Source organism: Ornithorhynchus anatinus, chromosome 21, assembly GCF_004115215.2.
Source record: "Ornithorhynchus anatinus isolate Pmale09 chromosome 21, mOrnAna1.pri.v4, whole genome shotgun sequence".
In the NCBI taxonomy this organism is placed as follows: domain Eukaryota; kingdom Metazoa; phylum Chordata; class Mammalia; order Monotremata; family Ornithorhynchidae; genus Ornithorhynchus; species Ornithorhynchus anatinus.
In genome coordinates, this window is record NC_041748.1 from 17691171 (window position 1) to 17713957 (window position 22787).

Below are 22787 nucleotides of genomic sequence, written 5' to 3' on the forward strand. Positions count from 1 at the left end.
ACTTTGTAATCAATGACTTTATCTTTGAAAATGGAAGCAAATATTTTGACAGAATACTATGGCCGCTCTATAAGAGCCGATCTTGGAATAATTCACTGGTTCTCCTCTGGGATATCACGGCTTTTGGAAACAAAAAATTATTTTAAAAAACCACCAACGAAAAAGAAGAAGACACAAAGCTTCAGGCACTGACTCTGTTTGAGCCTGGTTAGGCATTGGTTCATTTAAATAAAACACAAGGCAACCCACTGAATATAGATAACCTTGTCCCTTGAACCACATCCCCTACAGTATTTCACCTCCACCGATTTTGTTTAGATGGTTCATCTGATAGCGGAATCCCCGGTTATTTCCGGGGTATTAAAAATGAATGTCGGCAGCAGATTGGGTGCGTGAAGCAATTTATGCAGATTTCCCTAAAAATCACTCTAGTCATTGTTTTCCTTGACACAGTTCGTTAGCCACTTCAATACAAAAACTGAACCCCCAAAACCCACTACATCAAACATTCAGATGCCCTGAAATCACGGAGGCAGCGATGCCAACATCTTCGCCCACCCGGATGCCCCCCACCCTTTTCGCGTCCAGCCCGTTCCTGGTTTCCCACCTACGCGCTCACCGTGCCCTCTCTATTTGCCCTGTCCCCAACGCAGCGCCCCCTCGTCCCAAAGAAGCTCCACGTCCCGCCCCGATCTCCTGCTCCAAACTTTCCCGGATGGAAAATCCCAAGGCTCCATTTCAAGCACGCGGCGCGGGGACAGGTGGAAAACTCCGAGCCGTTCTAGCTAACCCAAAAAGGGAACTGATTTTCATGTTTTCACAGATCGGTCTTTGGCTCACCCTGAAACCTGCCCCTGGAGCAGAGCTGGGAAAACAAAACAAAAGCCAAAAAACAGAAACAAACAAAAAAAAAATCAAGCGTGGTAGCATCATGTGCAGGTGGGCTGGGATGTTGGGAGATAAAACTGGAAGGAGACTCTCTCGGGCCTTAGGACCGACTTGACTCCCGCTGGCCTTGTTCCGTTAGAAAGGCGGTGTCTCTCTCGGCCCCGACGCTCTGCCTCGATAGGCCCAGTGCTCTCCGGGCCCAGGTCTTGGCTCGGTGGGAAGCCATTCTGCACATGGCCTGGTGTGGGGGAGAGGGTGGGGAAGAAGAGGAGAAGGCAGTGGGAGAGAGGGGCCCTGAGAAAGATCAATGCTTATCTGGGAGCTGGCAGAGAAGGAAGGGAAGTTTACCACCAGGGGTAGATTAGTCACTCTTTCCTTGCCCAGCAGTCGGGGTGAGACCAGAAATTCGGCAGCCACGACGGCAGGAGGTAAAAATGAAAAGATTGATGTGCTTAGATAAGACTCCTTCAAGTTTCAGCACCCTAACACATATGCCCACAGAATTCAGAGCCAGGCACGACCGCGGTAACACCCTCAACAACAAAACTTGCTCCGGATGAGTATCGCATCTCGTTGTCTTGGGGCGGAGCCTGTCGGGTTACTTGAGCGAAGCCTGAAACCTGACGTTTAAAGTATAAAGAGGATGGACTTTCTGAGCGGGCCCAAACTGCCTACATCATGAGCCACGTTTTGACTGGATGATCAGCGTTTAAAGCAAAGATGACTGATAAGGGCCAACCATGCCTAAGACCAACTCCCACCCCCGAGCCCCGGCTTCTAGCCGAAGGAAAGAAAGGGAAAGATGCGGGGAGATGAGCTGTCTCGCTCGAAACGAGGCGGGGGGATGGGGAAAGGGAGAGATTAGAAGGGCCTCTTAAATACGACGTTACCGGCCTTCCGTGGACGGCCCGTTCAAATGACTGGTTTTAGTCCACGGGGGAGGCAGCCCTGCGTGGCGACTGCTCTGATTGTTTAGAGATGAACGCTGACACCAAATCGCATCGTCTCTTCATTTACTTTAGAAACCTACGCGGGGCCGTCCCTTTCAAACCGAGGAGGAAAAACAACCGAAGCACCCCACGCGAATACTGCAAAGTAGCGAGACGCAAAGAAAGAGGCTACTTTTGGTTTCTTGGCAACTTGAAAAAGAAAACAATCGACATACACAGCAATGTGGCATTGGTCCCTATTTGTTTAAAAAAAAAAAACCCCAAACAACGACAATTCTTGGGCACGATACTGCCACCCCCAATGGTTGGTTTCCAAAAATTCTTAACATTTGGGAGTAAAACGTAAAAGTCGCGCTCTTTTCTCTTTTAAAAGTTCAACATACGGTCACGTGACACTTAAAACAGGAGAGCTCTCTCTGAAGCAGCTCGGCTTTTTCCAATCAGGTCTCGTTTATGTTAATCTGGGAGAATAAGGAAGAGTCCGTATCGGAACGCGGCGCTCTGCCGGGTTGACCCATTTTGAAATGGAAGGTGCCTCCGGGGCAGTGCCTCCCTTTGGCCCTCCCTCGGACGAACAACCAGCCATCAAAAGCACAGGTCCTTGCTCCCATTTTGGGTGAGTGTGTGTGTCTGTGTGTTGGTGTGTTTATGTGTTTGTGTGGGGTGGGTGTGTTTGTGTGTGTTTGTGTGTGTGTGTGTGTGTGTCTGTGCCTTCAGACTTCTATTTTCGCCACCTGCTGTTCCAACTTGGAAATGCGCTCATCTTGATTGCAGATTGTCTCTTTTATAGATTTAATCTCTTTTAAAATCTCGTCCAGCTTGGCTTCATTTTGCTGAGGAGAGAGCGGGAGAGGGGAAGGGTGGTTTTACAAAGGAATGCAACGAAATGCCACTTTCGCATATGACGCGCAAGACCCCGTTTCCATCGTTTTCCCCTCTTGGTTTGGGTGAGAAGTCTCTCTTGGCGTCTCCAGGGTGCCGCCCCCCCCTTGGGTAAAATCTGAGCTGCAGACCAACGGCCCACGGACCTCCGATCAATCGCTCGTATTTCTTGAGCGCTCACTGCGTGCGGAGCTCTGTGCTCGGGATCCAGAGAAGAATGAATGTGTGTCGCCTCTTCTGAGAGCTGGCCCGAATTGGAACATTTGATTTGTCAATGGGTTTGTGTGTGTGTTTGTGTGTGTGTGTGTGTCTGGGGTGGGGAGGGAGGGGCTCAGGGGCGACAAACGTTTTCAGGAAACAGGAATGAATCACAACAAAATGAACCACTCAGACAACCTGCCCATTCTGCCGCTGAATTCTGAGGAAGTGAGGGAGCAGGGTGCGACAGAGCCACACTGCTTTTCGATGCCCCAGATAAGTGCTGGAGCGCGGGATTAGAGAAGGATGTGCAGCTCGGTGGGTTACGAACAAGAGACCCTGTGGTTCCGCTTGGCTGCTCCTGTGCCTTTCGCTAAACGTTCCTCACTTTTTCCCATCTCCACGTGCCTTAGCATGGCTTAGTGGCCAGAGCACGAGCCCGGGAGTCGGAAGGACCTGGGTGCTAATCCCAGCTCCACTACATGCCTGCTGTGTGACCTTGGGCAAGTCACTTAAGTCCTCTGGGTCTCGGTGACTTCATCTGTAAAATGGGGATTAAAAGTGCGAGTCCCATGTGGGACGGGGCCTGCATCCAACCTGATTAACTCGCATCTACCTCGGGGTTTTGAACAGTACTTGACACATAGTAAGTGCTTACCAAGAACCATAATTATTATTATTAACTCCATCCCCACACGCCTTTCGCTTCTAAAGGCCTTTTGGCCCTGACGTGTAAAGGTGGGTCAATCAATCAGTGGTATTTTGCTTGAGTGCTTGCTGTGTGCAGTGCCCTGTACTAAGCCCTTGGGAGAGCACCATAAAGTCGGTAGACATGAACCCTGCCCACAAGGAGTTTACAATCCAGAGGGGGAGACGGATGCTAAAATTAATTAGAGATGGGGTCACTCAGAATCTTTTGTTCTAGACCAAAAAGACTGTGCCAACCTAGGGCGGGGATGGTTATATAGATTGGGTGTTTCTCTCAAGGATCCAAACCAGACTGGGAACTTGGGAGGCCCTGGAGCTGGGGAAGAGCTAAGAACCAAGCAAGGCCTGCTCTACATGCCTGCCCCTCTAGACTTGTAAGCTCTTTGGGGGCAAGGAATCTGTCCGTTATACTGTTTTATTATACTCTCCCAAGGGCTTAGTACAGTGCTCTGCACACACTGAGCACTCAATAATTGCAACTGCATGAATGCTGCAGGAGAAAGCCCCAGAACCTTCCAGCTGCTACGTAGCCAGAAAACAAGGAGCGTCTACATCACGCAACTAGGTGCCCCCACCCCTTGAGCAAAGCCTTATTCAAACCACGTCTCCTCCAAGAGGCCTTCCCTGACTAGGCCCTCTCCCTTCTGCATCACCCTGGCCTTTGGACATGTACCCTTTACTCACCCCACTGTCAGCCCCACAGTTCTCATGTACAGTTCCGGAAATTATTTTAATGTCAGTTTCCTGCTCTAGACTGTAAGCTCCTCGGTGGGCAGAGAGCATGTCTACCAACTCCGTCATATTGGACTCTCCCAATAAATACGATTGATTGATTGACAAACAGAACCAGCACCAAGGATCTCGTCTTCGGCTTCGGGCCTCAAACGAGCATTCCCTCCGCTCCCGCCGATCATCGAACTGCCTCCTTCAATCCTTCGGCGGAAGAAAGGCCCCCCGGTGTTCATACGGTCCGGGTTCCTGCACAACACCATCATCGGTCTCATCGTGACGCCCGTTTTTTTGGTTTTTTTCCAGTGGTATTTGTTAAGCACCTATTCTGTGCCAGGTACCGTACTAAGCACTGGGGGAGACACAAGCTCATCAGGTGGGACACAGTCCATGTCCCACATGGGGCTCACACCTTTAATCCCCATTTTACAGATGTGTTAACTGAGGCCCCCAGAAGTGATGTGACTTCCCCAAGGTCACCCAGCAGCATACACATAGCGGAGCCGGGATCAGAACCAAGTCCTTCTGACTCCCAGACCCAGGCTGTATCCACTAGGCCACGCTGCTTCTCCAACACTTACTATGTGCAAAGCCCTGTACTAAGCGCCGAGGTGGGTCCCCCGAACCGGACCGGACTCACAATGTTGGAAGTATCCGCGGCTTTCTTCGGGGCGTTGAGCAGGTCACACTTCTTGTTGGCTGCAGGCTTGTTGTCTAGGATGTTCTTCTTCACCACCTTGAGATCTCGGTTTTTCCCCGGAATGTATCCGTGCTTCAAGGAAATGAGGATCGGATCGGCGTCCTTCCCCTCAAACCACTCTTCGGCTTCCAGAGCGGCTTCGGGCCCCGCCGTGTCCGGATACAGGTCGTCTTGGAAAAGGTCCGACTACAAGACAGAAAATTTAGGTGGTTGGGTGAGGCCCGGGAAAAAGAAGACTTGTTGTTTTTACTTGTACTATTAATCATAATTACGGTCCTTGTTAAGCGCTTACTATGTGTCAAGCTCTGTTCTGAGCGCTGGGGTAGATACAAGATCATCAGGATGGACTCAGCCCCTGTCCCACATGGGGCTCACACTTTTACAGATAAGGGAACTGAAGTGACTTACCCCAAGTCACACAGCAGACATGTGGTGGTGCCAGGATTAGAACCAGGTCCTTCTGGGTCCCAGGACCTTCTCTATTCACTAAAGCGGGGTGGTTTAGTACCGGGGCTATCTGTTAGGTGCTTAAGCTTTGCCAAGCACTGAACTAAGTGCTGGAGTCATGCACGATAATCAGGATGGAACCAATCTCTGTCCCACATGGGGCTTACAGTCTAAGGGGGAGGGAGAATAGATATTAAATCCCCATTTGACAGGGGAGGAAACTAAGGCCTAAAGAAGTGACTTGTCCAAGGTCCCCACAGCAGGCAAGTGGAGGAGTCAGGATTAGAACCCAGGACTCCCAACTCCCAGGCCCCCACTCTTTCTGGAAGTCCACCGGTGCTTGTGTCTCCTCACTCCTCCGCCTCTGGGGAAGGGGATACACTCACCTTCCTGGGGACAGTCATTATGATGGGCTCGCATTTTCTCTCGTGAAGTTTGAAGAATCTTAGAAAGAAAGGAGGAGAAGCAAAGTTCATTCATTCATTCATTCATTAAATAGTATTTATTGAGCGCTTACTATGTGCAGAGCACTGTACTAAGCGCTTGGAATGTTCAAATCGCTAACAGAGACAGTCCCTGCCCTTTGACGGGCTTACAGTCAAATCGAGGGAGACGGACAGACAAGAACAATAGCAATAAAGTTGAGTCCCGCTTCTGAGAAACCAACTGCTAACACCGCGTTTGTGGACCGGAAATTAATGTTGGGTGGCTACGAAGAAGCTTTGACCAAGCAAAGCAGCCCTAGGCACCAGGGCCGCCTCCCGGGGAGCAAGGAGTGAAAGGGCAGGAGGGGCAGTTGAGCCCATCCTGCCCCTTGAACCCAGAAAGGGGCCAGAAGCTTGGCATCTCTGGCGATTCTGTCTCTTGTCTTTGACCCACAGGAGGAGGGGAAAAAGGTGGAGGATGAGGAGGGGGGAGGAGCAGAAAGAGGAAGAGAGGGACAGGAAGGAGGAGGAAGAGGTGGAAGAGGAGGAGGAGGAAAAAGTGGAAGATGAGAACAAGGAAGGAGAAAAGCAGGGGGAGGAACAGGATGGATGACATCACTGTTATCTTTCCGGTAGTAGCAGGACTCCGGGGGGGGAACCGAGGAGCTCCACTGACCCCGTTTCAAAGCCCCACGAGGAGCCGTCTCCTGCCCGCTTGGTTGGACTGACCGGCTCTGCCTCAGTTGGCTCCGCCCAGGCAGCCTGAGGGATCCACCGGACACGAGGGGGCAAGGGTTGACATTGGGGCCGCCCGGGGACTATGCTGGTCACCGCGCCGACCACCGCCGGAAGATCCAGACTCACAAGAGGCGAGGTCCCAAGGTATCTAGTAGGGAGGGTGCCCCTGCCCATCCGCTCCCCAAGCTGTGGGGATTGACTGGGCGGAGCAGCCTCCCCCGGAGGCTTCTGGGTAGGAGCAAGAGAAACCTCTGACATCTGGCCCCAGGGAGAAGAGAAAGGCAGTAGGGGAAGAGGGGAAAGAACTGGCCTTCCCCTTTCTCTCCACTTCCCATCCTCCCTCCTCAGTGTATTGTACTCTTCCAAGTGCTTAGCACTGTGCTCTGCTCAATAAATACGACTGACTTCTCCAGGCCTCCCACCACCTCCATGCCCAAAGGAAAATTTGATCCCCAGGTACAATGCCTACAATGGATGTCCACTTTTTGCTTTTTGATGATAAACAGCTCCTCAGGGCTATTGCTTCAAACTAGTGAAAGGAATGTCTTTAATAGCTATCCTGGGCATCGGCAGCTTTACAAAGCAGCAAACTCAGAGTGGTTTTTATTTTTAATCAAATAGCTGGGACTTTTCTATTTCAATCCAGATCTGAGCTTGGTTCAATTCATCAAATCTTCACCAAACTGGGCTTTACTTTCTTGGATACAGGTCCCATGTCATTCAGTTAACCAGTCCTCCTCTCTTCTCCCCACAGGTCTGAACTAGTCTGGGTTCCGGCTGTTTTCTCCCTGATCTGCCTCGTCAGTGGGCTGTGGATCCATTCTGATGGCTTGAAAACGGAGCGTCTCCCCCCAGGACCCAGGTTCTCTTCCTCCATATGTCTTGTTATATTATTGTCATACTGTTCTCCCCTAGGTGCTTTGTACAGTGCTTTGCACACAGTAAGCGCTTAATAAATATGATCATATGAATGAATGGGTCCTGGAAGCTCTTTCATTTAGCCACCACTCCTTTATCCCACAGGAACCAAAAACTCCCACCCAGAGTTTCCACGCAGGGTAGCCAGTGGTCCGACATTCCGGGCTGCCGACAGTTCAGCTAGTTAAGCTCTAGCCACTGGTGCTGGCATTGGCCGAGAAGCCCAGAATGGCACCTGGGCAGATTCGGGAGGGCAGAGAATTTCGAGAGCCACCATCCTCCGTGTGCAAGGCGGAATCTCTGGGCAGCCGTGATATTCCCAACATGGAAGTGCTCAATACCTGATTCCAAATCTGCCCTAGCCAGAGATCAGCGGATTATTCCTCGTTCACTCTAACCCCGAGAAGACCTTCTATATTCCCCTCTGACCCAATCAGACGCCCCGGGAGGTGGGGATCGGCGACCCACCACACCGAATCGGCCCAGCATAGCGGCCGTGTTCCCCGGGCTGAAGCATGATTTCTTCAACTCACCTGGCGATCTCACACTTATTGACATCGAGACCCCTCTTGCACATGTAGCCCATCCCTCTCTGGGGCTCTTTGCTGCTGAAGGTGTTGAGGTAGTGAACGTACGGGGATTCGTCCGTGATCTCAAAGTAGCGGATACTGCTGTCCCCCTGAGGGAAATCCAAAGACAAGGTCTTAAATGGGCTGGATGTACCCAAACCTCCCTCAGCTCCACCGGCCCCTCCCCGCTTTCCCTGACAGGGAAAACTCTGGCCCGGGACCCCTTTAGACCGGAACCCCATAACGTCTCCTGGCTTGCCGGGCACCAGGTCTGTCTCCCTGGTGAGCCAACAGGTGATCTCCATGATAATAATAGTAATAATTGTGGTACTCATTAAGCGCTTACTGTGTGCCGGGTACTCTGTTAAGTGCTGTGGTGGATACAAGCGAATCGGGTTGGACATAGTCCCTGTCCCACATGGGGCTCACAGCCTCAATCCCCGTTGGCCAGATGAGGTAACTGAGGCCAGAGACATGAAGACACGAGGCTAGAGACATACAATGGAATAAATGAACATTGGCAGCCCTTTAAAAAGCGGTTCCATCTGCACTTCTAAGAGTAAGCCTGGAAAGGGGTCCCCTTCTCTCAGGGACGCTCGAGCTATGTGCCAAGGTCACACAGCAGACATAAGGCATGGCGTAGTGGATAGAGCACGGGCCTGGGAGTCAGAAGGGCATGGGTTCTAATCCTGGCTCCGTCACTTATCTGCTCTGTGACCTTGGGCAAGTCACCTCACTTCTCTGGGCCTCAGTTCCCTCCTCTGTAAAATGGGGATTGAGACTGTGAGCCCCACATGGTACCGGGACTGTTGTCCAACCCGATCTGCTTGTATCCACCCCAGCGCTCAGTACAGTGCCTGACGGATAGTTAAGCGCTTAACAAATACCATTATTATTCCATTATTATGACTTCCAGGTCCGTGCTCTTGCCATTTGGCCACGCTGCTTCAAACATCAGCAAACGATACAGGTTTAGCGGGGGAAACTGACAGCATCGATAGATGCGGACACCCCGGCCCAAATCAAAAGGTAGTCCCATCTCCGAATCGAATCAAGTGCCCTCCCTGGGCCGGGCCTCGGGAATCTGGTGTTTGGATGACTAAAGCTACAGGAGAGAAGAGGAATGGAAAATCTGACTCATTATCTGCCTATTAAAAAGAAAACGGCTTTCCATTGACTTATATGGGCAGCCGAGTAATTGGTCGTGCTCATCTTGGCCCGTCTGTCTTAAGGCAGCCTGGGAAAGCAGTGAGGTATTTCACGCTCGGAAGCGATCGCTTTCAACCTCCCAGCCTCCCCTCTGACTCAACTCAGGAGGGGAGGGAGTCCGGCGGCAAGGTTGCTCGTCGGCTTAGGGCCGGAGGGAAGATGTCCCAGAGGCCCCTCCGTCCCACAGCGCACGGAGCCCAGGCCTGGGTGTCAGAAGGTCACGGGTTCTAATTTTGGCTCCACCACTTGTCAGTTGGGCGACCTTGGGCCAGTCACTTCACTTCCCTGGGCCTCAGTTCCCTCATCTGGAAAATGGATCGGGACTGTGAGCCCCACATGAGACAGGGACTGTGTCCAGCCCGATTTGCTTGGATCCACCCTGGCACTCAGTGCAGTGCCTGCAACATAATAGCTGCTCAACCAATACCACGATTTTTAAAACAAACATTGTGAGGATGATGCCCGACAAGGCAGCAAAGAAGTACGCAACTGCTCCAGTTCGCTTAAATCGCCTGTAATCACAGCCAACCCCTGACGGAAACAAAGGTTTCGGGGCTTCTGGGCAAATCTTACGCAATTTTCACTACCGTTTACCAAATGGAGAAGTCAAAATTCAAAGCTGGTGACCCAAGGTGGTTTTGTTTTTTGCCTTGTTTTGTTTTTTATAGCATTTTTTAAGCACTTACTATGTGTCAACCCTTGTTCTAAGCCCTGGGGCAGATACAAGTTTATCCCACGTGGGACTCAGCTTTTCATTAACTTCCACTTAGTCACGTTTTAAAGGTTCTCAAACAGGTATGCTAGACTTCTTCGAATCTTTTAAAGTGAATATCAACTAATCAATGGTTTTGCTTGAGTGCTTACGGTGTGTAGAGCACTGTGCTGAACACTGCTTTTCTTTTAATGACATTTGTTAAACACTAAGTGTCAAGCACTGTTCTAAGCGCTGGGGTAGACAAGTTTATCAGGCAGGGGATGTATCTGTTTATCGTTATATTGTACTCTCTCGAGCGCTTTGGACAATGCTTTGCACACAGAAAGCACTCAATAAATACAACGGAACAAATGAACAATGGCAGCTTTTAAAAGCGGTTCCTTCTTAGAGTAAGCCTGGAAAGGGGGTCTCCTTCCCTCTGGGAGCTTAGGAGCCATTTCCAGAATCAACAGGACACAACGCTGCTGATTCTTCTCCCTTGCTGCCCTTGATTTTTTATCGATGACATCGTGAACCGTTCCCACTCCATTCGGAGTGCATTAAAAGGACCATGTTTTCTCTGGCCTCAGGCTGGGAAGTCACTCATCACCTTTCCGCACAAGTAAATGATGCTGGTGTCGGGATCGTAAAACGGCAAGAGCACCCCGTTGCTCGTGTCCATTTCGTGAAGGGCGATCGGCTCCTCCATGTTCTTCTGCAAAACAGAAAGGGTGACTGTCAGGATGCTCGGCAAGCTTTCCGGGGCCTAGGAAATTCACCGGGTTCCCTGACGGACCTCTTGAAACATACCAGCGCTTAGAACAGTGCTTGGCACATAGTAAGCACTTAACAAATGCCATCGTTACTATTGTTACTATTTCTAAAATGATGATAAAGCTTCATTTCAGGTTCTGGAGAAAACAATGTCCTCTGGCAACACGGGCAAAAGGAGGGAAACTCAATATATGGTGCCAGAATATCGCACTCAATTCCACCCTATGACTCACCTCATTCCCGGATCTTAAAAACTCCAGCTCACCAATATCACGATCTGATCCTGGGTCAGCCCATTAATCAATAGTATTTATTGAGGGCTTACTCGGCGCAGGGCACTGTACTAAGTGCTTAAGAGCATCCAGCAGACTTCGCAGATGCCATCCCTGCCCTCAAGGAGCTTCTAATTTGTGGGGGAAATGGACGTTAAAAATACACGGCATGGAGTGGGAGGCATCGGAGTTTCAAGAGAAGTGCATAATCGCTAACAGGATGGGTGTGAGAACGAGGGGGGGAGTTTTTAAATTTATTTGTTTTTCATTCTTTGGTAAAGAAAACCGAGTAATGGTGTCGGACAGAAGGTTCAGTCAGACGGAAAACTTAAAAGACAGGGAAACCAAGGGTGGGGGAGAAAGTTTTGGGATGGAGAAATGTACATAAAGGAGACCTCAGGGTTGGGACTGGTTTGTTTTCCATCTTCAGAAAGTTCTGGAAGGGAGAGTGGGCAATGGACACAGAGGTTTTTGGGATGGTTAGATGTCAGGGCGTGATGGTTTTGGGATGGTTAGATGTCAGAGCGTGATGGCAGGGAGACCATGTCCCCCTGGGGAGGGAAAGGGGTAGGCAAATCACCCCAAATATGATGACAAGCCTGTGGGCTCGGAGTGGACAGCCGTGACCGATGGCTGAATCTGAGGCTGAATGATCTTTAAAATCACCCATTCCGGATGGGGCATAATCATGGGGCATCATCTCCATCATCACTGTCAATGCTACTGATGGGAGCACTGATCGTGTGCAGACCACTGCACTAAGCGCTTGTGAGAGTCCGATACCACAGAGTTGGCAGACATTCCCCTGCCCACAACGAGCTTCCAGTCTAGAGGGGGAGACCCAGAAAGCCAATGGGAGGGCTGGACTTTGTTGGAAAGGCACAGAAGAATCATAATTTTGGTCGTAGTTACTTGCTTACTTATATGCTTTATACTAAGTACTAAGTACTTATGTACTTAGAGAAGCAGTGTGGCTCAGTGGAAAGAGCACGGACTTGGAAGTCAGAGGTCATGGGTTCTAATCCCGGCTTAGCCGCTTGTCAGCTGTGTGACTTTGGGCAAGTCATTTCACTTCTCTGGGCTTCAGTTACCTCATCTGGAAAATGGGGATGAAAACCGTGAGCCCCACGTGGGACAACCTGATCACCTTGTATCCTCCCCATCGCTTAGAACAGTGCTTTGCACATAGTAAGCGCTTAATAAATGCCATCATTATTTTATAGCAAGCACAGTGCCAGGCCCTAGGGTAGATGCGAAAAAATCAGATCTTACCCCGTCCCTGACCCCCACGGCGCTCACCGTCTAAGCAGAGAGGAGCATAGGCACCGAACCCCCATTTTACAGATGAGGAAACCGAAGCACAGAGAAGTTAACTGATCGCCCAAAGCCATACAGCAGCCAAGAAGTAACTTGGAATAGTGGATAAAGCAGGGGCCTGGGAGTAAGAAGGTCATGGGTTCTAATCCCGGCTCTACCCCTTGTTGGCTGTGTGACCTTGGGCAAGTCATTTCACTTCCTCTGTGCTACAGTTCCCTCATCTGTAAATGGGGATTGAGACTGTGAACCCCAGGTGGGTCAGGGACTGTGTCTGACCCGATTTACTTATATTCACCTCAGCCCTTTAGTACAATGCCTGGCACATAGCAAGGGAGTGCTTGGCACATATTAAGCGCTTAACCAATGCCATAATTATTACAAGGCCATGCTGCTTCTCCATGCAAGTGCTCCATAAATATCTTTGACTGATTGCCCAATGGACATCAAGGGAGGCAACTGGAGTCCACGTCCTCAAAGCACATTCTGTCGCCACTGTCAGAGATCTAACACTGGCTGGAGAGCCAAATTCATTCATTCATTTGTATTTACTGAACGCTTACTATGTGCAAAGCACTGCACTAAGCACACTAAGCATTTGGGCGAATACAATATAACAATAAACAGGCATCAAATGGCAGAGTGGTTATGGCCCCACTGAACTTGGTTTGTGAAATACTTTCCAGTAAGTGATAATCTCTTTAAAACTGTGGATTTCAAAAAGTTAAGCCCAGCCTTAAACATCTCTGGAAGGTCAAAAGGACCAAATCTTCAGAGCCCAAGTTGACCGAAGCCTAAAATAGATCACCTCTTCATATAACAAATTACCAAGAACTACCGGCCAACGGATGCAAAAGGCAGGCTCCAGAGTAAGCGACTTCAAAAGGAACTGACAATTTCTTAGTCGCTTTACTCCATTTCGGGGAAATAACCGAGGAGATACGCGGGATCTAAAATGGATGCTGACGTACCGGATTCCAGAGGGCGAGCTGCCGTTCGCTCATGCGGCTAAAACCAGTGGTGAAGACGTTTCCATCCGCTAGGAAGATGGCCCTCATGGGCCGGGCTCCTTCGTGGGCCTTTTCCTTCTCCTGAAAAACCGCAGCACAAGTGGGTGCGTCAGGCAGATAGAAGCTACACGGTGACCAGTCAGAAACTACAGACTCCCCACCCTCAAAGCCCTTCTGAAATTCCAGGAGGCCTTTCCTGATTCCCTCATCTCCTCACCTTCATCTCCCTCAGCTGACCCTTTGGATCCACCGGAGCACTTGGATATTCACTCCTTCCCCCCATCTCCACCCCGTCCCCGTAGCACCTATATGCACAGGTTTATATTCTATTACTTCCTCCTATCCCCCAGTCAATCAAAAGCATTTGGTGGGTGCCTACTACTGTGTGAAGAGCACTGTACCGAACGCTTGGGAGAGTACAATGGAATTATTAGGCCCAGTCCTGGTGCTCAAGGAGTTTAGAGTATGGGGGGTGGACAGGCATGAAAATCAATTACAAATAGGAAGTCTGAGGTAGCATTAATCATGGGAGAGTAGAGATTAAATCAGGGAAGGTCTCCTAGAGGAGATGTGCTTTCCGAAGGGCTTTGAAGATGGGAGAGCAGAAGTCTGTCAGCTATGACAGTCCCAAGTCCTTAGTACAGTCCTCTCCACACAGTAAGTACTCAATGAGTACCTTTGATTGATAGACTGAGATAGCCCGTGGCAACAAGAAGACTGAGGTAAGGGTCCCACTTCGGAGAAGATGTTGCAGGGGGCAGAAGGAGTTACTCAAGAGTTCTGGAAGATGGATCCCATCAGGGTTCACCCGTCTCCCTTAAAGTAGAGGGATACTGTTAAATGGCCTGGTGGAGATGGGTATGTTCAAGAGCAGAAAGACTGCTGTTCAAACTCTGTGAAACTAGGTTTCACAGATGGAGAATGCAAAGAATTAGGCCCGTGTTATTATTATTATTAATAGTACTCATTATTATTACTATCAGTAGTGATGATAATAGTATTCCTTAAGTGCTTACTATGTGCCAAGCACTATTCCAAACACTGAGATAGACAAAAGTTAATCAGGTTGGACATACAGTCCCTGTTCCATATGGGGCTCACAGTCTAAATATCAATCAATGGTATTTATTGAGTGCTTTCTATGTGCAGAGCACTGTACTAAGCACTTGGGAGAGTCCAATCCAACAGAATTACCAGATATGTTCCCTGCCCGGATCGTACTTACAGACTAGAGGAGGGAGGACTGGCCCTGAATCTCCATTTTACAGACAAGGGAACCGAGGCCCAGAGAAGTGAGGTGACTTTCCCAGGTTCACCCAGCAGATGCGTGGCGGAGCCGGGATGAGAACCCAGGCTCCCCCGACTCCTAGGCCCCGTCTCCTTCCGCTAGGACTTGTTGCTTCCCAAGTCTCAATTAAAGCCTTGGGGTGGCAGGCCCTCGGCGGGGGGTTGGGGGAGAAGAGCGTCGTTCCACATTAGAAGTTTAGGGGACTGAATTTAGGCGACTTACAGCCACGATCTCCTGCTTGCGGGGGTCGATGACTCTCACTTTCTTGTCTTTGGACGCGGTACAGATGAGGCTGCCGTTGCGGCTCCAGCTGACGTTGTAAATCATGTCGGAGTGCATGTCGTCCAGGTTGATGAGGGCCTCCCCCGTCCCCACGTTCCAGATGATCACGACGTTATCACAGCCTAAAGGGAGAAACCCGGAAGGGAGGTGCTCTGATGGTGAACGGTCAAGATTGCCGACGGCATTGCGATTTCGCCATGGTGGAATTACACTAGAAAAATCGCTTCGCAGATCAAGAGTTTTGGCAACACTCAACTCGATGTCTTTGAACGTCTGTCAAGTGCTTACTGGATGCCAGGGGCTGTTCTAAGTGCTGGAATAGATACAAGTTTCTCTCCCATATAGGGCTTACTGTCTTAATCCTATTTTACAGATGAGGGAACTGAGGCTTAGAGAGGTTAAGTGACTTGACCAAAGTCACACAGCTGACAAATGGCGGAGTTGGGATCAAAACCCAGGTCCAGGTCCCTCTTTTTTTTAAATGGTATTTGTTAAGCACTTACTATGTGCCAAGCACTGTTCTAAGTACTGGAGACTCCAAGGCCCGTGCTTCATCAACTAGGCCATGTTACTTTAATAATTGCTGTGGTCGTTGTTAAGCTATGGATTGAAAATGATTCGACAGCATTTGAAGAAGAAATTGTTAAGCGCTTAATGGGTGCATCGAGTGTTGTACTAAGTTCTGGGTAGATACGAGATCATTTATTTTCCTTCCTACTTAGACTGTGAGCCCCAGGCCGGACAGGGACTGTGTCCAACCTAATTTAACGTGCATCTACCCCAGCACTTGGAGCACTTAGATACATAGTAAGTGCTTCACAAATACCATAAAAGAAAGAAAAAAAAGGTTGGACGCAGTCCTCTTGCACATGGAATAGGAGAGAGAACAGGAACGGAACCCCCACTTTACAGGGGCAGAAACTAAGGCCCAGAGAAGTGACTTGCCTAAGGTCACACAGGAGGCAAGTGCCTGAGCTGGGATTAGAACCCAGGTCCTTTGAGTCCCAAGCCCATATTCTTCCTCTAGACTGTAAGCCCCACAAGAGATGAGGACTATGTCTAATTTCTACCGCATTCCCTTTCCAGTACTTAGTACTGTGTTCTGCCCACGGTTAGTGCTTAATAAACTCCCCCTCTAGAATGTAAGCTCGTTGTGAGCAGGGAATGCATCTACCAGCTCTGTTGCACTCTCTGACACATTAGTGATAGCATTTATCAGTCAATAGATCTCTTGGAAGAGTGCTCTGGACCCAAGAAGTGCTCGGCTGAGTGGGGGACAGCTGGGGTAGATATAATTAGGTTGGACACAATCCCCGTCCCTATCCCAGATGGGGCTCTCAGTCTAAGTAACAATCAAACAATTGTATTTATCAAGCGCTTTACTGCGTCTATTGTATTTAGCGCTTGGGAGAGAAGTGCAACAGAGCTGGTAGACATCATCCCTGCCCGCAACGAACTCATAGTCTAGAGGGAGAAAAGCAAGCAGGCTCACTGCTCCTGGCCTCGGGCCCAAGCAGACAAGCAGCCAAAACCTCTTCGCTTAAAATTCACAAAGTTACTCCAACGCACTGTTCTAAGCCCTGGGGTAGATCCAAGATAATCAGGTTGGACACAGTCCACGTCCCACATGGGACTCGTCTTAATCCCCATTTTATAGAAGTGGTAAGCGAGGCCCAAAGAACTCAAGTGACTTGCCCGCATGTCACGCGGCAGACAAGCGGCAGAGCCGGGAATAGAACCCAGGTCTTCTTATAATAATAACGATGGTATTTGTTAAGCGCTTACTATGTGCCTAGCACTTCTACTTCCTACGGCCGTGCTCTTTCCACTAGGCCACACTGCTTCTCAAAGAGAGTGAGTCATTTCACTTCTCTGTGTCTCAGCTACCTCATCAGTAAAATGGGGATTAAGACTGTGAGCCCCTTGTGGAAGATGGACTGTGTCCAACCCAGCGCTTAGTATAGTGCCTGAATTAAGGCACTGTATGGGAGGGAGGGAAGGAGAGGAGGGGAGAGAGGAGAGATGAGGAAGGAGAGAGACTTCCAGGGGCATCAGGTCCATGCCTACCTGCACTAAGCAGCACGTTGCGGGCCGTTGGGTGCCAGGCGACGATGCCGACCCTCTTGGAATGGCCTTCCAAAACCACCACAGGTTCCGTCAGGGAAAGAGTGAGACCGTTCTCGGGAATCTGCCATACCTGTTGGGGAGGGAAGCAGAAGGTTAGCGGCTGTGTCGTCCGCTATCATCTAAGTCGCACGTGACCACTCGTTTTTAGGACTATTTAAGCCCCAAGATGGCAAGGAAGGCCTGAGGGCACAACAGGCTGAGGAGTCACTCCTAGAAGGGCGATGACTTCACAGGATGACTTCACAGACACGCAAGACCCAAGAAATAATCTTATCCTTGAACCCGCAGTCCCATTGTTTCCCAAGCCGTGTTCGGATTGGAACTCCACTATTAGAGGAATGTGGAGGAGCTGAGGAGAAACATCGCAAATAATTAAAAGGCCCAAAAATAGGTATATGAGAAGAGGTTCAGATGGTTGGAACTATAAATGCCAAGAAAGTGGGGGGCTGAGTCATGAGCACATCCCGGCCAGGATTAAGCCCTCTGTCGGAGCTGAATAAATATTCCACCATGACACTGTTTACGACTGGAGAGGGAAAGACTCCGTAGTCAATCAATGGTATTTCTTGAGTACTTACTGTGTGTGGAGCACTGTACTAAGTGCTTGGGAGAGGACAATACAACAGAGTTCATAGGCACGTTCCCTGCCTAAGACGCAATTACATTCTAGAGCTTCCAGGAGAAAAAAACAATAAGAATAAAATTCATCTCCAAAGGCCGGGCAAGGAAGAGGAGCCTGTTGAAGGCAAGAGAGACTGTAAGCTCCTTGAGGGATCAGGTCTACTAAATCTATGGTACCGCACTCTCCCAGCGGTAGAGCTGGGCTTAGAGCCCGTCTTCCGACTCCCATTCTCGGGCTTCGGCACTAGGCCATGCTGCCTCTACTCAACGACTTCAGGATCCTGCATTCACTCGACAGGATTGACTGAGGGCCTCTTTGGTGCACAGCACTGTGCTGAGCATTAGGGAGAGTCCAACAGAAAGAAAAGATCTGGTCCCTATCCCGGGATTACAGTCTAGAAGTGGGGAGTTGCAGAGCTAAGTATTTATAAATAGTGCGGGCTACAGAGTAAGAATTTTTAATAGCTGGGCTGAGGCACTCCCTCCCCCTTCGTGGCCGAAACACTCCCCATCCTTCAAAGACCTTCTGAAATCTCATCTCCTCCAGGAAGCCTGCCCAGATTGGTTTTTAACCTCCCCAGCTACTATCTCGGAACTTCTCTGTCACCTAAAACCATAACTACTTATAACCTCCCCTCACCCTGTGTAGCACTTTTATACACATCTTTCTCTATATGCTATTACATCTTGATGATGATAACAGTAATGACCACAGCACTTGTAAAGCACTTTTGTGCAAAGCACTTTATTAAGCTCTGGGACAGATACAAGATGAGTCAAATGCGTCCCACATAGGGCTGACAGTTTAAGGGGACGGAGGAGGATTTATTCCCCACTTTACAGAAGAGGAAACTGAAGCTCAGAGAAGTAAAGAGACTTTCCCTAGGTCTGGAACGGGGATTAGAAATGAAGTCCTCTGACTACCAGGTCCGGGGTCTTTCCACTAGGCCGCGAGGTTTCTTGGCCCGCTGCTGGAAAACTGCAGTACAGAAATGTGACCGACGCCCTGAATTATGCTTTGTACACGTGGGAGCACACCGTGAGCAGAAACGTTGGCAGATATGGAATCTGGGTCTGGCATCACGGAAGTTGAGGTTCCTTGCAGCCTAACCACTACTTGGGGGCCACTTGCTCAACATATCTTGCACCATTCACACCCACTGGTTAGCATGGTAACCACAGGGGACTGGGTGGACATTTCTGTGCCTTGGCTGATTTGCTAATGAGCTGGAGCCTCATTCTCTCAACTCCTGACACACTTCAGCAGAAGGGGACAAAGCCATTATTGCTTGGCTTGTCTGGAAATCTTGCAATTTGCAATAAGTGTGTGAGGAAAAAACTCATACTCTACAGAATACTCTACCTTCTATTTGTTTTATGGTATATGTTACGTGCTTGCTTTGTGTCAGGCACTGTTCTAAGCACTGGGGCAAATACAAGTTTATCAGGTGGGGCACAGTCCCTCTTCCACAGTCTAAATTGGAGGGAGGAGGATTTAATCCCCATTTTACAGACGAAGTAAGTGAGGCACAAAAAAGTAAAGTGACTTGCCAAAGGTCACAAGGCAAGGGATCAGTAGGGCTGGGAGGAGAAGGCAGGTCCTCTGACTCCCAGACTCGTGCTCTTGTCACTAGGCTACACTGCTCCTCTACCCCTAATCTGTTTTAATGTCGGTCTACTCCTCTAAGTTCCTTGTGGGTAGAGATCATTTCTACAAACGGCCCCGTATTTTACTATTTATTTATTTTTGGTGTTTGTTAAGTGCTTACTATGTGTCAAGCACTGGGGTAGATAAAAGTGAATCAGGTCGGACATGGTCCCCGTACCACATGGGACTCAAAGTCTGAGTGGTAGGGAGAACTGATATTGAATTCTCATTATACATTTGAGAAAACTGAGGAAAAGAGAAGTTAAGTGACTTGCCCAAAGTCACAGTGCAAACAATAATAATAATAATTATGGTATCTGTTAAGTGCTTACTATGTGCCAGGCACTGGTCTAAGCACTGGAGTGGATAGAAGCAAATCAGGGTGGACACAGTCCCTGTCCCACGGGGGGCTTACAGACTCAATCCCCATTTTTCAGATGAGGTAACTGAGGCACAAAGAAGTGAAGGGACTTGCCCAAGGTCACACAGCAGATAAATGGTGGAGTCGGGATTAGACCCAGGTCCTCTGACTACCAGGCCCGGGCTCTAATCACTAAACCACACTGCTTCGAGGGGGCTCAGTACATGCTCAGCACACAGTAAGCGCTCAATATGTACCACTGATTGATTTCCATCTTTCCTCCCAGAAACTACTCAGTTCCCAAACTTTCATCTTTGGAATGAATGAATCAATCAATGGTATTTATTGAGCGCTTACTATGTGCATGGTAAAAGCTTGGGAGAGTACAATCTAACAATATAACTTCCAAAGAAAACTGTGACAGTCTCTACCTCCCACTTCTAGCTCTCTCTATGGGATGACCAGGAGGGAAAATGTCAGTAGGTTCTACCTCTAGGCCACACTGAGTCACCTAGGAGACTTCCAATTAAATAGATGATTTCCTTCCACTCCTTCAAAGCCTTCTTTTCCAAGAGACATTCCTTAATTCAAGCACCTAATACAGTGCTCTGCACCCAATAAGTGCTCAATAAATACGATTGAATGACTGAATAAATCTCCTCGCCTCCTTCCCTGACAAGTCTCCCTACGAGTAACTTCAATACACATTTCTGTTCTACTTATTCATGGGTGGCATGTCTTTTTTTCTCTAATGGTATTTGTTAAATGCTTCCTATGTGTCAAACACTATTCTAAGCAATGGGGTTAGATTCAAATTTTTTTATGCTATTTGTTACACACTTAGTATGTGCCAGGCACTGTACTAAGCTCTGGAGTAGATAGAGTTTAATCAGGTTGGATACAGTCCCTGCCCCACATGGTTTTCACAGTCTAAGTGGGCAGGAGAACTGAGGCACAGAGAAGTTAAATGACTTGCCCAGAGTCACAAAGCAAGCATTTGGCAGAGCCGGGACTAGAATCCAGGTCTTCTGACTCCCAGGCCTGGGTTCTTTCCACTAAGCCACACTGCTCTTATTTGGTTTTTTTACCCCCAACTGCAGAATATTCATCAATTTATATGCACTGCCTGCCTCTCGCATGAGATTATTGATTCTGAGGGAAGGGATGTGTTCACTATTCACTTGTTCTGAATGTTTTTCAGGGTCCTAGTATTAAGCGCCACACACAATCGGCATTTAATAGTAACGGTGCTCTCAGCAGTCCAAGTGCTCTGCTAAGCACTGAGGCCCAGGCAAGATAATTTGAGAGAAAATGTTCCCCCTTTCACGGCTTCCAAGAGGCCTTCCCCGACTAATCCTTCATCTCCCCTCCTCTCTCTCCCACCTGTGTCACCTGCACAATTGGATCTGTTCCCTTCAGGCACTTGATATTCATTCCAACCTCGGACCCACAGCAGTTAAGTCCATATTTGTATTTTTTTTGAACGTCTGCCTCCCCCTCTTGACTGCAAGCTCCTGGTGGTTGGGAAATGTTTCTATCGACTCTCTTGTACTGGACTCTCCCAAGCATGATCTGTACACAGTAAGTGCTCAAGAAACCCAGCTGATTGATAGATGGATGAGAAAAGGGAGGCCCAGAGAAGTTGAGTGGCTTGGACAAGGTCATCCAGCGGGCAAGCCGGGGAGGCCAGGTTTGGATCCGGGTCTCCTGAGCCCCAGGCCCGAGCTCCATCCACGAGGCCGTGTTTCAAATTCATAATGTGAGAAGAAGTGGAGCTACATTTTGTTTGTTTTTTCAAATGGTATCTGTTAAGCGCTTACTAAGTGCCAGGCACTGTACTAAGCACTGGCATAGATGCAAGTTAATTGAGAGGGACACAGTCCCTGTCACGCTTAATCAGATTCACTGGTATCCTATCAGGCTGGACACAGTCCTTGTCCCACATGAGGCTCCCAATCTTAAACCCCATTTTACAGATGAGATCACTGAGGCCCAGAAAACTGAAGTGCCTGGCACAGAGTAACCACTTAATAAAAGCCTTATTAAATGTCTATCTCCTCCAAGAGGCCTTCCCAGACTTGAGCCCCACTTTTCTTCATCTCCCACTCCCTTCTGCGCCACCCTGACTTGCTCCCTTCGCTCTTCCCCCTCTCCCAGCCCCACAGCACTTATGTATATATCTGTCACTTTATTTATTTGTATTGATGTCTGTCTTCCCAACCCCCTCCAGACTTTAAACTCACTCTGGACAGGGAATGCCACTGTTTATTATTGTACTGTACTTTCCCAAATGCTTAGTACAGCACGCCGCACCCAGTCAATGCTCAATAAATACGATCGAACGAATGAAATGCCAGTTAAAGAAAAAAAAAAGGGGGCTCCCGTGTGGGATTATAGTAGCAACTTATCTTCTTCTAGGCCTAGCTCCAGGAATCTCCCAAGCGCTCAGTACAGTGCTCTACACACAGAAAGAGCTCAATAAATACGATTTGAGTGGAGGAACTTTCTGCCTTTCCATGGGGCTCTGGCGCAGTAGCACCGGGCAGCCCCGAGATGGCGGCACGGCTCCAGGTTGCTCCAATTTTCTGCAGGCCTGGCCTGGGCGCCGGCCTCCCTCCCTCCCTCCCTCTCTCACTGCAGCCGGGAAAAATCAGCCAAAGCCAAAAACCTCTCGCTTGAAATGTCTCATTTCTGAAATGCGTCTAAATCAGGAGGGTGGAGCCGCCGGAGCATTTCGAACATGTGCTACTAACGTAAAAAGTGGGAAGTCGGAGGTCGCGGGTTCCCATCCCCACCTGCCACTTAGCAGCGGTGGGATTTCGCGCAAGGCGCTTCACTTCTCTGGACCTCAGTTGCCTCATCTGTAAAATGGGATTAAGACTGTGAGCCCCACCTGGGACAACCTCATTACCTCATATCTACCCCAGCACTTAGAACACTGCTTGTCACATATTAAGCACTTACCAAACACCATTATTATTAATTAAAACAGCCATGGTCTCCAACTCTCAATACTCCCCATCCTGAACTCCTGG

At 49.1% G+C, this 22787-nt stretch overlaps 1 protein-coding gene across 2 annotated transcripts in view; it reads right to left on the reverse strand.

The window, feature by feature from the left end:
- Positions 1-22787, reverse strand: part of CORO1C (coronin 1C) — a 77989-nt gene continuing 55202 nt past the window's right edge. For both annotated transcript variants that reach the window (XM_029049127.2, XM_029049126.2), the window contains exons 4-11: positions 17063-17192; positions 14936-15117; positions 13387-13506; positions 10666-10770; positions 8117-8262; positions 5889-5946; positions 4996-5241; positions 1-2671 (exon numbers count right to left, since the gene is read on the reverse strand). In XM_029049127.2, the coding sequence (XP_028904960.1) occupies positions 2552-2671; positions 4996-5241; positions 5889-5946; positions 8117-8262; positions 10666-10770; positions 13387-13506; positions 14936-15117; positions 17063-17192 (1107 nt within the window). In that variant the 3' untranslated portion in view covers positions 1-2551. The remainder of the gene's footprint in view (positions 2672-4995; positions 5242-5888; positions 5947-8116; positions 8263-10665; positions 10771-13386; positions 13507-14935; positions 15118-17062; positions 17193-22787) is intronic.